Source organism: Mirounga leonina, unplaced genomic scaffold (assembly GCF_011800145.1).
Source record: "Mirounga leonina isolate KUSES-001 unplaced genomic scaffold, KU_Mleo_1.0 Mir_175, whole genome shotgun sequence".
Lineage (NCBI taxonomy): Eukaryota > Metazoa > Chordata > Mammalia > Carnivora > Phocidae > Mirounga > Mirounga leonina.
This window is the reverse complement of record NW_023270453.1, coordinates 17,695,975-17,711,585: the sequence shown is the minus strand read 5'-3', so window position 1 is coordinate 17,711,585 and position 15,611 is coordinate 17,695,975. Positions and strand designations below refer to the sequence as shown.

The 15,611-nt window shown below is 47.3% G+C and overlaps 1 protein-coding gene across 1 annotated transcript; it reads right to left on the bottom strand.

The window, feature by feature from the left end:
• Positions 1 to 6,253: 6,253 nt before the first annotated feature.
• Positions 6,254 to 15,118, bottom strand: KLF6 (Kruppel like factor 6). The gene is made up of 4 exons (XM_035021738.1): positions 14,734 to 15,118; positions 11,324 to 11,897; positions 9,788 to 9,911; positions 6,254 to 9,331 (listed from the first exon to the last, which is right to left on the bottom strand). Exons 1-4 carry the CDS (start codon positions 14,833 to 14,835, stop codon positions 9,280 to 9,282), a joined length of 852 nt encoding a protein of 283 aa, XP_034877629.1. The 5' UTR covers positions 14,836 to 15,118; the 3' UTR covers positions 6,254 to 9,279.
• Positions 15,119 to 15,611: the final 493 nt, after the last annotated feature.

The window sequence follows — 15,611 nt, the reverse complement described above, 5'->3', positions numbered from 1 at the left end:
GGACACCTGCATCATCACTGCCCAACGAGCAAGCATTTATTGAGCACCGACTTGATAGGCAGTGATGGGATTTGGGTGCAGGGGCCACAGATACACAAGCGTGGCTTTGAAAAGCCCGACTCTTTGGCCGTGCATTTCAAATGAAAAATAAAAGCACAGAGGTGCCTTGCATTGTGTATCAAATAAGGCAAATAAAAAGCAAGTCTCAGAAACTCAGGGAAGGAGACACCTGTGGATCGGCGTGGCCCGAGGGCTGGTGGAAGGGGTCTGGTTTTACCCAAAGCTTGGAAAAAAGAGTCCAGACTCGGTTGTATGCTGTCTGCAGTGGCTGGGTTTGACTGTTGAGTGAATGAATGAAATGCGGGCTTTGCTCTCAGATCCTCTGTCCCTGACTCATGGACTTCAGCTACGGGTCGGCTGAGAAGGTGAACGTGGGTCTGACCAGGAGTCCACACAGACTTCGTACAGGAGCACCTGTTACTCTGGAGAGTCTGATTCCTGACATTAATTAGGAAGCCACCCAGAACCTATCACGATAGCAGGACGAGATGCGTTGGCTACTATTTCTGTGTCTGGTTGTGTCCCGCTGGTTGTGTCTATTAACTGACCGAGACTCGGGTCCAGCCTGCAAACCGAGGACGCTAGCGGCTGCCTGCTCACCGTCGGTGGTTTGGTTTGAGGAGAAAGCGAGAGCCGTTTTCACGGTCTTGCTGATCAGATTTGTTCCCCGGAGTGGTCGGCTGCATCAGAACCCTCGGGAGTGCTCATTTGTCAGAGGACAATGGCCAGTGAGACTGTTTTACAAACAGACAACAACAGCAACCCCAAAACAGAGCAAAACAAAGAAAAAACAAAACAAAGCAAAACCCCCCCAAACCTCGGCAAACACACGGTGTTTTATTTTCACTAAAAGTCATGGAGGCATGGGAAAAGGGGGTGAACACAAAAAACAAGCAGACATCAGTGAACTAAAAGAAAACAAGAAAGAAAACAAACCAACATGTGTATCTGCATGTAAGCATAGGAATTTTAATTGGACAGAACATATGCCAAATTAGAGCAGCTTCAAGCATCGAGGCTGGGACTCGGTGATGGATGAGGCTTTCCATGCACAGCATTCATTCCATCAGGAAGAACATGGTACGTTAAATAATGCAGTGAGTCCAAGGACTATGATGAGATACCCGTTTAATGGGAACCTAAGCACGGCCCACCCGATTCAGAACAATTGGACCAGTCTCGGGATTTACAGCCACATGTGAAAACCGCGGTAACACTCAGGACTTCTGGGTTCTTTGTCATTTGTCAAAAACACTGTGAATTCAGCTCACTCAATGTGTTGGTCAATTCCATTCTGCCATTGGTCAGCATGTTCACGGCTTCTGACAGGAAAGTGTTTTACTCAAAGATTTGCAGAACTTCCTTCCTGTAAGATTTCAGTAGCATGGCAAGAACTGTGAGAGGAAGCTACGGTATTGATCATGAAAACACCCCGCAAAGCCTAAGCTTGTCTTTCACCGGATTTACGGGAAAATGTTGTGGAAAGCAAACACGAGTGAAATTTGCCTAATGCTGAGTTTAAAAAAAAAAAAAAAATCTATTTTTAAATAAATTCAGTAGGGAAAACAAGAGTTATTTTCCTGATGGAGAAATAAATATCCACCATGCAATTGAGCATAATCATCAGCTATCGATTATATGTCATGTTCCATACCCCATGCTCAGTCCCCGCCGACCTACATTTTCTCTAGTCTTTCAACAATCCCGAAAGGATTTCCATTATTCCCATTTTGGAGATGAGAAAAGCAAAGTTTAAAGAGTTTAGGAAACCATCACACAGCTGAGAATTAATGAATCTTTTCACTTGTAAGTTCTATGTGGGAATGTTCACCATGGATTCCCCAGAATGCAGGAGGGTAAATGCCCAGTCTTGGCTAATAGAACTGCTAGAATTCCCTTAAAAACACAGTAGTTCCTAAGTTGGATCACTGTTCAAAGTTTCCAAGGGAACTCACAGCTTGAAGGAAGGGCTCCGGGGTATTTGGACAACAGCTTTCCCACGTTCTTGTGTGGTTGTGTGCTTTCCAGGTGCCCCCTCACCCCCAGCTGTCGCTGGAATACATGCATCCTTAAAAGGCAATGCTCCTCATTACCTAAGCACAGGAAGCTCGGTGGGTGGGTCGTGATTGATTCATGGTGAACCAGAAGCTGTTGGCGCGCCTTCCTCTCTCAAACCCCATGAACTTTTCTAGTCACAATGGGACTGGAACCAGTTCTCATTACCCCCTCCCCCTGACATCCTTGAAGTTGAGTATGCTGCATCACAGACTGGAGAAGCCCAAACACAGGTGGCCCGTCCCATGGGACCGTCCTCACGTGCTCAGTAAAGGCCCCCCTCGCGGCTCTTTCTGCTCTCCAGGGAACGGGGGTGTTGCCAGGGCCACCCCAGAAATGCTGGATTTCCAGTGGTCTGTTGCCCACCAGGCCCTAGCCCCTGCTGCCTGTCTCCATCTTCTGAGACAGCACCGTGCCAGACAGATCATTAAAACCGGATTGCCCTGGGGGCGCCTGGGTGGCTCAGTCGTTAAGCGTCTGCCTTCAGCTCAGGTCATGATCCCAGGGTGCTGGAATCGAGTCCCGCATCGGGCTCCCTGCTCGGCAGGAAGCCTGCCTCTCCCTCTCCCACTCCCCCTGCTTGTGTTCCTGCTCTCGCTATCTCTCTCTCTGTCAAATAAATAAATAAAAATCTTAAAAAAAAAAAAAAAAACGGATTGCCCTGGTTCCCTATTTTCAATCTGTAGTGAGCATGACCGTTCTCTTTCATTTATTTTAACTGAACGACTTGTCTGAATTCTGCCTGAAGGCAATTTTACCGTGAAGAGTTAAATTTTTACAGTGAAAATACAGGCACACATATGTCTCGTGGTGAGTTGGCTTGCTTTAGCTTTTGAGCTGTGAATAAATGACCTGGTTTGGGGAGGATAGCAATTTGTAGGAGTCAGAATAGGGGCGCTAGGGAAGAGCTTCTCCGATTCCCGTCTCAACGGGAAGAGAGGGCACGCGGTCCGTTCGCTGCTGTTGAACCTGTCCCTCTCCTCACCTGCAGGAGCAGAGAAGTGACACCCCGCAATGCTGCCTTCACCGACTTCACTGACATCGCCTGTCTTGCACATCTGGAAGGAAGTCTTGCACAACCAGAATGAAGTGTGGCAATGTGAAACTGAAGAAATGGATGAAACAGAGCTATGCTTTGCTGGGTACATGCCAGTCACGGCTAAACATGCTTGGGCACCCAGCACTGTAAGAAGCTGCAGAAAATGCTCATGAGTGGCATGGGGAAGAGTCACCCATTAGCTAAGCAGCTAAGCCGTTTAGAAAGTTAATAATTGTTTATGGCAGCTTTGAATTGGGGGCTCTTAATTTAAGGAACAGTTCCAGATGATTTCTTTGCTTTTTTTTTTTTTTTTTTCTTTTTGGTATGGCTTACATAAAGGGAAGTTAAGGCCTAGCACCCCGAGTTTGGAGGAACTGACAGGGTCATCGGACATTCTAGTGAAATCGGCTTTAATTGAAAATTCTGCAGTGACTACTCAGCCCAGCACGGCTCCTATCAGGACATGTGGTACCCAGACTCCTTCTCCTCTTTGTCTCTTTTCACTCACAGACGTTTAGAGAATTCTCATTAAAATTACTTAGAGCGAAACAGAGAGACCATGTTATAAAATAAACCTAGTTAAATACACTTTGTTGTATTGCCTCATTTGTGTGATGCATGGACTTAATTTTCCTCTCTTTGTGTCTTAACTATGTACATTAGGTGATGCTTGCCAATTAATGCAGGATGTCACATCCCCAATTGCTTTCTCTATCTTCTTAAACATTAAAAATAAATACATGCCATCTGTCTCATATCTTGAAAGCAATTCAAAATGGTTACTTTTGTTTGCTCAGGATTACAGCATAGTTTATAGCTTTAGTGCCTCTGAATTGTAGGAAAGTTCTGTCTCCATTTCATAAATGTAACTTCATTTTTTAAAGTGCATCCCGTGGAAAGAGCAGAAGGCTCTCATGAGAGCTTGGACAAGACAGAAAACAGGGGTGGGTGGTGATGGAAACCTTGCTCTTTGGCATTTGAGAGAGCTGGACCGAATGCTTAGCCTGCTGTTTCCCTGGCTGAGTGATCTCGGGAAATGAACTTTAACTTCGTGAAGCCTCAGTATTCCCTATCTGTGAAATGGGGTAACACCTACTGTGTGGCATGCTCTGGGAAACATATATAAATACACAGAAACTGAGAGAGAGAGAGAGAGAGGGAGGCAGAGAGAAAACATATTGCCTACCCAACTCCTGGTTAAGGCGCAGTACTAATCATCTTCATCATCACCCAAATTTGGGAGGGGAATAATTCAGTTTGAGAAGGAGGATTGTGGTGAAAAAAAAGTAGCTCAGAGTAGCAGAAGGTTAAATCCTAAGAAAGGAACTACATACAAAAGCTATGCTCTTTCTCCATAGCAATTAAAATATGAAGGTAAACAACTTGACTCCAATCGCCCCCGCCCTCACTCCCCCAGGGGCACCCAGGTCAGCTGGGAAGTGCAGAATATGACTGGTGCCTCGGGACAACTTGAGACACTTTGGATCTGCCATGGCTACAATGGCACTTTTCAAAGAGTTTTTTTTTTTTTAAATTAAAAAAATGGTACGCCATAAAGCACCGAATGCCTGAATAACTTAACTGTAATTAAAGGGGCAAAGGGCAATTTGAGAACGTTTCATTTTCCATTCCAAGTCGGAGCAATTTTCCCAACAATACTTTCTACTGTAGCAAAAGAAAGTTTTCTAGATCTGAGCCGAGCGTTCTGAAAATGGTGAACGTGTAATTTGAAATCCACCCTATACTCACAAGACCACAGAATTGTAGTGCTGTATAAAATGCCAGACACATGTGACCTGGCCCAAAATATTTTAGCAATACGAAAATTGAGGTCCAGCGAAACACAGCAAATTGTCCAGAAGCACACAGCTAGTTCAAACAGGAACATACCCTTTGAGCTAGGTTTCAAAAAATTCGTTAAGCACACTGAAATTTTTTAGACTTCTATAAATATCCTCGGTTTACAGCTGATTCCTTACATGACGCGGCTTCTAACAGCCTTATTTGAACATAACTGAGCTGTTCGGCATAGTCTTCGCATGACAAAGTGGTCAAGTCTTACTAGTAGCCGAGAATGTATTATCAAGCCTTTATTTAGCTGTACTGTCAGGGCAATCCAACTATTAGTCATCTTGACATGTGCCTCAGAACACCACACACCCATGAGTCCTGGCAAAAATTACATCTGCTTCCTGCCGCCTCCCACATGGCAACTCTTTGCAAATTGCAGATATTTTTACTGCCGTTCTAGAAAGAAAATTACTTAACATTCCTAATCTGGGGAGGCATTTAAACTTCCCCTCCCTAATTATAAAATTAAAAGCCAAGTAGTGTAAACTCTGCACATGTAGCAAAATGAAGATCCGCTAGGAAGAGCAGTAGTGAGCAAGCGAAAATCAAAAACTTCTTGAAACAACGATGTTAGGAAGCTCATTCCTAAGGGCATTTCCGTCATCCTGCAGCCCCCTTCGTCTAGAAGCACATTGATTTTACCCTGTCACTACCGAGTCTGAATATGATCTGGAAATGGACTTATAGGCAGACCAATTGTTACTCATCACACAGCGGAACCAAGATGAAGATCTCAAGCTACTCACATGAAACATTTCTGAAAACCAAAAGCTATTGTACTTTCAAACTCTACATTTAATACATCCTGTTGGCCCTAAAAATTACATATTTATTTGTATATTATATACATATTTATATTTATATATATTTATTATATATATATATTTAAATATATATATATATAAAAGCATGTGTTGATCATGTAAACAATCTTTTACTTTCTGCCCTATTTTACTGGGCTGATCAGTAAATATACAGTTTATATAGAAGAGTGGGTTTAAGGCCAGGGGGTGACTTTTGGGCCGGCTCTGCCATTTCTACCCTCCTCAGAGCAACATCAGGTTCCTCTTTCCATGTTAGCTCCCAGGACAGGCTGTTTAAAAAGTCAGGGGGGAAAGACAGGCAAGTGGCTCTCCGAATTGCACAAGCGGTATTTCCCAAGGAGGAGCCAGGCTGACTAATAGAACAGGAATCTATTTCGACACCCTTGCCTCACGCTCCCCAAAAAAAGAACCACCAGACTCAAGATGCTGATAAGAATTCTTTTATGTTATTCCAATAAAAAATACATTCATACAGAAATATAACAATCTTGCAAAAAACAATTTCAAATAAAATCTTGTAAAACAAAATTTTACAAAAATCTTACAAAGATTCTTTAGATAACAGGGTGTTTCAAAAAAAAAAAAAAGAAATTTCACTAATAGAAATTTTTTTTTTTAATGTCAAGCAAAAAGTTTCTGCTTGATTGAGGCTCAGTTATCACCTGAACAGAATGTAATTCTTTATGTACTTGCTTATTATGAAAATTACAGGCATTGACACACATGGCACCCAGCCCCACCCAATCAAACAACTTCATGGTGTTTCATAAGTGAGACAAGCCAGTGCAAGTTGTGGTGGTTGCTTTTTTTTTTTTTTTTTTTTTTTCCTTTTTTGTCTTTTGTTTACCTTCTTGCTTAATGGAATTGTTATGGCTAAGCAACACAGCAGGGCCAAAAAAGGAGTTTCCCCAAACCCAGCAAATCAAGTGCCTGGATTTGGAGTTGCCAAAAGAAAAGTGCATTTTCCCCTCAGCAAAATGAAGTGAGTTGTTCAGGTACGCGTATTCATCAGCCCAGATAAAAAACCAGTTATGTGAGCTTTCCTCATTGCTCATTTCCTGGAAGATCAAACAAAATACCAGCCCAGCCAGACTCATATGTGTATATATATATATATATATACATATATATAAAGAAAAGATCCACACCCACAAGCCAGCAGCTGGATGAAATATCAGCTGTCCATGCTGCAGTATGCCAATTCGGGGAAATTACTCGTTGGAAAAACTGGAAGAATCTATGTGCTGGAAAAAATAGCTTCATCTGCATAAAAAGTATTCTAAAAAAGAATCCCTGTGATTAGCTTCCTCTTAGGTTAGATGTTCTAATAAGGCTGAAATTCAAAATCAAATCCTTAGTGTGTCTGAGACCAATTAGTGGGCGAGGATTCCCTTCGTGCCACTTTTGAATGGCCGAAGATCCCTTATTCTGGACCTGCCAATAATGACGAGCAAACTCAGCAGTCTGGAATAGACTGGATGCCGAGGATCTGTGGCAAATCATTAAATTACAGATAAAGCCTTTATAAAAGTTATGGTTTTCATTTTTACCTCCTTTATGGCCATTCTGAAGTATTTCTTCACAGGCTGTGGAATTTTCTATCTAAACATTCTCATTTCTCCTTAAAAAAATATTTATATATTATTTATATATATATGTATATATACACACACACACACATACACACATACACATACTATACACACAAATATACATACACAAGAATTCCGCCCACTTTTTTAAAAAAAGTAATATACTTTCTGTATTACCAACAGATAGCTAGATAGATATGTGGAGCTTGTGCCTTTTAAGCAAATACATTAACATTGTTTTTTTATATTCTGTATCTTTAATATGTGTGAAAACGTTACATATTAAATACAGCCGGTGTGTGATCTATACAATTGTTGTGCAAAGTCTGTATGAAAGTCTCATGGTGGCAGAAATGGTCCGATTTTCCAATTATCATGTGTTTTCCACTTCAACACTGACAGTCAAGTTGTCTAAAATATCGAGTAAATACTGACTTGTTTGGGGAGTTTTATCTCTCTATTTGTCATTGTGAAGGAGGACTTTAAAGAGATTTTTTTTTTTCTGTATTATATATTGATACAGTACAATGCCAGGTGAAAAAAGAGCCTTAATAAAGCATGCATCACCCATACCCCTGTATGAGACCCCCACAGAAGGGGTCACTTGCATAAGGCACCATTATTAAGATCTACAGTGCATTAACAGCTAGAAAACCAGAAATTAGTCCTCAAGGCATAAATAAGAGAAACTTAGCTGCATGAGAAAACAGTTTCTAAGCTTTAGTGGTTTTATCCACCCAACTGAGAAAAATTTTAGGTTCTTAGTCTAACGTCACATTAGACTAGCAATTCCCAGCCCTAGCATTCTTGATACCCAACATATGCCCAATGTCTTCAAAGGGCATCAGGAAGTTCTCCAAAAAGGTAATTCAAATTCAGAATCATTTAAAAAATAATCCTATGCTGCACGACGCCTTTCTGAAAGGGGAGTGTTACAAAATCGCTGGGGGGAAGGTGGGGGAAGGATTGTGTATTACCAGGCCCAGATGGCTAGGGATCACTGAATTTGACCAATCATCTCTTAGCTGCTCAGTAACTGGAATCAACATTGTAGTCCTGATTTAAGAATGGAAAGCGGATAGTTTCCCAGACCATGCATTACTTTTAGTCTTACAAGGAAAAGTTATCAATGTGTTATATTTGTAAATACACAGCTTATACAACGGGTCACAAATGAGCTCTGTTGTAGCAAGTAAACAAGCTACTTGACACATTGCACGTTTTTTTTTTTTTCGTAGCTGCACCAGACACCGAAAGTTCTCTCGCACGGGGAGGGGCTCCCCTCCCCACACCCACTCGCCACTCGGGGGTCTTGACCACCCACTCCCGCCCTCCATGTTTTCCCTTCTTTTTTTTTTTTTTCTTCTTCTTTTTTTTTTTTTTTCCTAAGGCGCAGACCCCACCCCCCGGGAAATGATCGGTGGTCACCTCATCTCCTGGGATACTCCTCACACACAGAACATTCAAACTCCGCGCTTGCTGCCTCTTGCAGTCTCGCTACCGCAAGGGAAAAAAGACTCTGCCCCCGTCACACAGTCAGTAACTAACAGACCCTCCACAGACAGTCAACCCAACCATTAACATTCTCAGTGCACATGCTCACGGCAAAGGCTTAGGGACCACTCAGAAGATAGGTACCAGTGGCGAGTCCAGGGCCACCCAAACACCACACACCGCGGGTGCTCTGCCGCTTCTGACATGACGTTTTTCGCCCTCGAAAGACCTTCCAAGTAGAGGTCCTGGAGGCAACTGGGTGGGGTGCAAAATGGCATGCTTTGGCTGGAACACGCACCCTCCTTCCACGGCTGTCTCTCAGCCTGGAAGCCTTTTAGCCCGCAGGATTCGCCGCTCTGCTCCCTCAGAGGTGCCTCTTCATGTGCAGGGCCAGGTGGTCGGACCTGGAGAAACACCTGCAGAGCAAATCAGCACCCGACAGGTTAGGTCTCCGCCTTCCCCGAGCTTACAGCCCTCCTGGCCTGCGCTCCCCCGACCCAAGCGCTCTCCGAGGCAAGGGGGGCATCCACTAAGTCACAGCCATTCCCTTTTGTGTTTCGGAAGTAGGAGACTCCAGTGGACGGGCAGATAAAGGAAGGACTCCAATCTGCTCTTTGGAGGATTTCACCTGACCTTATTACTCAACCGTCAAGTTTGCACGGCTGCAGGCCAACCTCCAGAAAGTATGAATGAACTCACTCGATGCTCATGCACCCAGAACCCAGCTCTTCCTAATTTGGACAACTGGCAGGTTACAGACTGTCTCAGAAAGGCCCCGGCTGAAGCGCGGGACAGGGAAGCGCCTGGCTTCTTCACTGCCTCCCGCCCCTCCCGGGAGAGGCCATTCCGGGCCCTGCGCTTTGTGCACGTACCTGTCACAGTGAGAACATTTAAAAGGCTTGGCACCAGTGTGCTTTCTGAAGTGTCTGGTTAACTCATCGCTTCTTGCAAAACGCCACTCACACCCTTCCCATGAGCATCTGTAAGGCTTTTCTCCTGGGAAGAGAGCACACGACAGGCACACCGTGATTTCACTGAGCAGGAGGAGGTACACAGCAATAGGACACACACAAGCCGCCGCACTGAAGTCAACTCATTCGCCAGCTCCGGGGCCGGCCTCGGTTAAGGACGGAGCCCGTACTGGAGGTGAAACGGCGGAGCCCCCTCCTGAGCCAGCCGGGGGGCCGCCAAGTGCTGCAGCCGGGACCTGGGCATGGCAGGGCCCACGGGACCGTCATCAGCATTACCCAGTAAGAATGACAAATGCTCAGCCTGGCGAAATACTTCTGAGGTGACGTGTCAGCCCACTGGACCCACAGCCCTGGCGGGGGCAGGGTTTTATTGCTCTCTCCATGGAAACGCTTTCTCTCAAGCACTTATTTTGTTCCTTACTCACTTCCCTGTGGAATGAGGCTTTGTACTTTCCTCCGGGAAACGACATTTCTCCAAAACTGAGGTCATGAGTTTCTGGGAAACCCCATCCTGAGGGCCTTCAAAGCACTTTCTAAATGACAATCAAGCGACCAAATCTACCTCTTCCATCAGTCAGACAATAAATATGAATTCACTACAAGTGCTACCTGAGGAAATTCAAGATGTTGTTCCAGCCAGTGCCCGAGTGGGCTGTCGGGACATACGGGGGTAGGGCGGGGGCGGACACCTGGGTCCTGACCCCGGCTCTGCCGGGGACCCCGACTTGAGGGCTCAGAGGTCCCCTCTCGTCACCCTCCCCGGCCAGGTCAGAGCTTACGTGACTCCACATGCAAGATCCCTCCCCTCTCCGGAACTTGGGTGACTCTTCACCCGGCTACCCCAGACTGTCACAGTAATTTCAGATGCGACTTTCATCTGGGTTGTGGGCTTTCATTACAAAGCTGTTTTGTTTGTTTGTTTTTTTAAATTGGTATCAGAAAACAAAGGCCACGTGATACACAGAGAACTTCTCAGCAAGTACCCGGGGGTCAGTACCCTGCTTCCGGTGGAGTGCGTGGGTCAGGCTCCCACATCTCATGGCCCGGGGGAGCCCGCATGCTCCACACCCCCCAGCCGCCCCTTCCCCCCCAACGCTTGAGCTTCATTTCAGAAAATCGGAGGTAACTCCACATGACAGGGGGGCCCCCCCAGCGATCACGGGGAAGGTTGGAGTGAGTGAGGGATGGGGTGTAGGCGGAGAATGAGATTTACCTCATTTGTTTAATCTGAAAGTCTCACCCGTTCATCGGGCACACACGTCCAGTCCTTGAGCTCCCACTCTGTCCTCCCCAGAGACCCAACTCTTTTGGGGAAGCATGAGGTGAGGATGTGTCTGCTCTGCCAGCCTCCTGCGGAGCCCCGGCCCCCTCCCAGGGCTGGTGCATCAGTGGCGCCCACCAGCAGCCCACCTCCCGCGTCGCGCAGGAGGGACTGACCTGTGTGAGTGCGCTGATGTGCTTTCAAGTGGGAGCTTTTGGTGTAAACTTTCCTGCAGCCGTTAAAGTGGCAGCGGTGCACCCGCCTCCGGCCATCCGGGGAGGCGTCCCCACTGCCCTTGTCGCCCGGCTTTCCCGCAGTCCCACTGCGCAGCTTCCCGGGGGGGTGCAGCTCGCCTGGCACGCAGCCCCACAGGTGAGAAGGCTCCCTGCTCAGTTCTGGAGAAGACGGGGGCGTGGAGGTGACGGAGGAGCTCAGGGTCCCCGAGTTGACTAAGACTTCGCCGATGGGGTCGGAGGTAAACTTGGTGGTGGGAGAAAGTTCCTCAGAGCTGTCGGAGGCCTCGCTGCTCACGTCGGAGTTCAGGCTGTTGGTCTCCAGGTTGTAAGCAAAGCCGGGGCTGTTCAGAGCATCCTCGGGGGGACTGGAGGAAAGCTTCAGGTCCGGGTCCTCCTTTTTCTCCCGAGCCAGGATGATTTTGGTCCACAGATCTTCCTGGCTGTCAAACTTGATTTCGGAGGCTGACACATAGCAGGGTTCGCTCTGGAGGTAACGTTCCAACTCCAGGCAGGTCTGTGCGAAAGGAACCACAAGAAGGCATGTGATCGTGATGACGACTGACAATGGAACTGAAAGCACGTTTCCAAAAACATGCAGGAATCAAGGGCAAACAGACTGTGGCCATGGGGCTGTAAGAATCGCGTCTCTAGGAACGGATATATGCAATCAGGAGAAGGACCAGTGGCCACAAGGACTCCAGGCCTTCCCAGGTTGGACCAGTGGCCACAAGGACTGATGGTCTCACCAGGCCACCTTTGTCATAGTTACCAGTGTTGACGCGACTACTGAGTTTCTGTAAACCACACAAAGAAAACCAGCCTCAGACACATGCCCCCCGACAGGTTTAACCAGATCATCTGACGGTCTCGAGAACCATGTGCTTTAAGGAATGCCCCGGACACCCTCCCTTCTCACGCACAAGACAGAAAGGCTGCACTGCACGCGAGGCAGTGTGTTCTGACATTGCATGTGTCCTTCTTTAGCGACACAGCTGAGAGCACAGGGCCACACTCAGCCAGCACACGCCGCTAGCGGACGGTCTGTGTTCAGGGACATCAATGGAGCTGTTGGGAGAAACCACCCTGTTTCCTGTAGTGCCCGACCTAGGAGGCTTTCAAAGAACGCCATTCCCAAGTGCGGGGCCATGCTCGCACACAACTTTAATGACTTCCACAGTGGTCAGAGAAAAACAAGAGCTTCAACAACAGGAGTGGAGAAATAATTCCAGAATGGCCATCTGCTATTGTAAACGATGCAGGAGGGGAAATTCCTCCCCAGCCCTGCTGGGAGTCCCACAATGGACAAGAACTTTATCTACTGGCCAAGAGTACAACTGTATGAGTCATCACTCTGTTTCTTTCACGCAATGCCAAAGGAGACTTCCTTTTGAAATTCTGACCGGCGGCCAAAAAAGGACCCGGTTCAAATGTACATGCAGTGTGTCATGGACAGTGCCCCTCCCCAGCCCCACAACCAACCTTTCAAGAAGCTACAACTGCCGAGAGACCAGCATCCCCTCTCCCCACCATCTCAAACTTTCTAGCCACTGGAAAAGAAAAACGGTAGGAAACATTTTAGGATTAAATTATGTCTGCCCTTATCTTTACTAGGATCAAGTGTCTGCATGTCCATATAAGGCTGTCTATACAACTGCAATTCTACAGAATTAAATTTCTACAGCAAACTCTGCTCTTTTTAGCAAATCATTTTCAGGACTAGCAAAGCCTACCCAAAGGGCTCATGCTTGCTTGCTTACTTAGCAAATGTGCCTGCTATAATATAGCACATACCCTCCCCCTCCCCAGACTCGTCACATAGCCAGCATGAGCAAGCAAAGGGGAAAAAAACAATCATTGTTTTCTCTTTACCCCTAAAATTAGACGTCTGAGTTATAGTGCACACGACAGTGTTCTGAGAAAACAGTATTCTGAGGAGAGAAGGCAAGGTGTTTTATTGATGCGCCAAAGAAAAAGGAAAGCACATTTACTGAGATCTTGTTAAACTTTAATAATCTGGCTAATTTGAAATCTCCATTATGCTGATAAGCACTGGGGACCAAAACGTAGCTCTCCGAGAGTTTAAAAGCCTCTGAAGAGGACCGGGAGCTCAGCCTGGCTTGGGGCCCAAATCCCAAATGCCCGTAGGAAACTACTTAGATCAATTTCAATCACGTCCTAGGGAGCAGCTTCTTTAGGAGGAAAAGCGGGGGGGAGGGGAGAGGAAGGCAGGATAGGGCTGGGAACAATTAAGCAGGCATGTGAAGGTTGCAACACTTTGCATTTCATCTCTTTTAAAAGCTTTCTAGGCTTTGAAACACAGAATATATTTGATCTGCTAATTCACTTTGTGACAAAAAGCAAACAGCCTAGCAGGGCAGAGAGACAGCCCCCACCCCTCCTTCTATCTTTTTAAAGACAATGAGACAAGTGTCAGAATCTCTCTCCCTTCAGGCAATCCTAACGAATTGGGGGAGGGGGGGTTAACTTTCTTAAATGTCCAATGTCAAAAATTCCAGTTCTACCAAAAAAATGCCGGAAACCGAGACTCTTCTTCTCAAACTCAGACTTGAAGCAATTTGGACGGGCTCATTGTCATATGACTGATAAGTCACTGGTTGTGCAAACATTGTTGGCTTTTTTTTTTTTTTTTTTTTTCTGGTCAACAAAAAAAGCAGGTAAGAAAAACAAGGCAGATCGAAACAAATCTTAAGGATTCCAAAGGGGGAAAAGAAACTGGAAATGACCTAGTAGAGAAAAAAGGAGCTGGTGGATGCTTCACGGGTGACATTTTTAATTAAAAACAAAAACAAAAACAAAAACAAAAAACCCAACTCTGTACAAACACCAAAAAAGCAAAAACAAAAACAAATTCCCCATTAAAAACAAAACAAAACCCAACAACCCTTGGCAGTCCAGGCAAGTTCATATGACAAGATCCAGCTGTGGAGTCTGGAGCTGGTACAAGGCACCAAACTTCTGCCAAGGGCTCGGGCCGGGATCAGGCCGCGGAGCTGGGACTGCCCTCGAGAGGATGCAGTCCAGAAGCCCCAGAAACGGGCGAAAACGCTCGGAGAGACCAGGCGCTGCGGCGCCCCGCTCATATGACAACTCCACTTCACGCCGTCAAAGGCCCCTTTAAAGTGCCTTCCGCACGCAAGCAGCACAAAGTACGTTTTAAGACTAATTATTTTAATTTTTTAAAAATTTACCCGAACCATTAAAAAAAAAAAAGAAGAAGAAGAAGAAGAAGAAAAAGAAATGCACCTCCAACCACACACCATCCTGTCCGTGCGTGCATGCACTCCCTCCTCGGTGCACCGGGCACCTGGCACACGAAAATTCCTATTTACCTGTTGCCAGTATTCCTCCAGGGAGGGCAGCGCCGAGAAGTAACCAGTCTCGTGCACAATCTGGAGTTCCTGGAAGATGCTGCACATTGGGAGTACATCCATGTCGGGTTGGAAAAGACAGTCACTGCTGTTGTGAAAACAGGGAGGTGTGCGGTCTGGAGTCGGGAGCGCAGCAGTCGTGCCTGCAGCGCCGGGGAAAGTTTCATGCAAACTCAGTGCACAGCAATTAGGCGCCGCGGGTTCGGATCCTACCGGAGCCCAGAGACGCGCTCGCGAGCCCACACAATATTTGCAAACACCGGACTGACTGCAAACGTAACCCCTGCAAAACTTCCCTATTCAAAGCTCCGCTGCCAGCCTCCCCCTCCTCCCCGCTGGCTCCCCCCACTCCCTCCCCCCACGTGACTCGCCCGCGCCCGCCCCGCGCACCGCCCAATCACGCTGCGCCCGGCCCGGGGGCTGCGCGCCGGTGATGTCAGCTCCGGCCAATGGCAGGCGGTGACTCACAGCGGCCCCGCCTGGCGTGACCGAGCCTCTCCATCACAGCCCTCGCCATTGGCTCAATTCGAACTTCAGGCGGCTCTGATTGGAAGGCGTCCTCGCAGGCTATTTTTAGCAGGGTATATAAGACGCGGGCCGCCGCGCGCCGGAGGAGTCGGCGCTGGGAGGTGCAGGCCGAGCGGCTCAGTGAGCCTGCGGCCGGCCGAGGGAGCCGCTCCTCCCGTCCCCGGTCCGCGTCCCATCCCCCGGTCCCCGTGCCCCGGTCCCCGGGTCGGGCCCCGGCCCCCCGCCCAGGCCGGCCGGCCCCTCCCCCCCCCCCCCCCCCCCCCCCCGCGGTGCTCGGCCCTCAGGCCCCGTCCCGGTCGTTAGACCGGCCG

Excerpts from the sequence above, each read along its gene's own strand:
- KLF6 (XM_035021738.1), bottom strand. The coding sequence starts at position 14,835 with ATGGATGTACTCCCAATGTGCAGCATCTTCCAGGAACTCCAGATTGTG. Across the intron at positions 11,898-14,733 it reads TGGAGGAATACTGGCAACAG|ACCTGCCTGGAGTTGGAACG; the intron begins GTAAATAGGAAT and ends CCTTTCGCACAG. Across the intron at positions 9,912-11,323 it reads ACATCAGCGCACTCACACAG|GAGAAAAGCCTTACAGATGC; the intron begins GTCAGTCCCTCC and ends CTCTCTTCCCAG.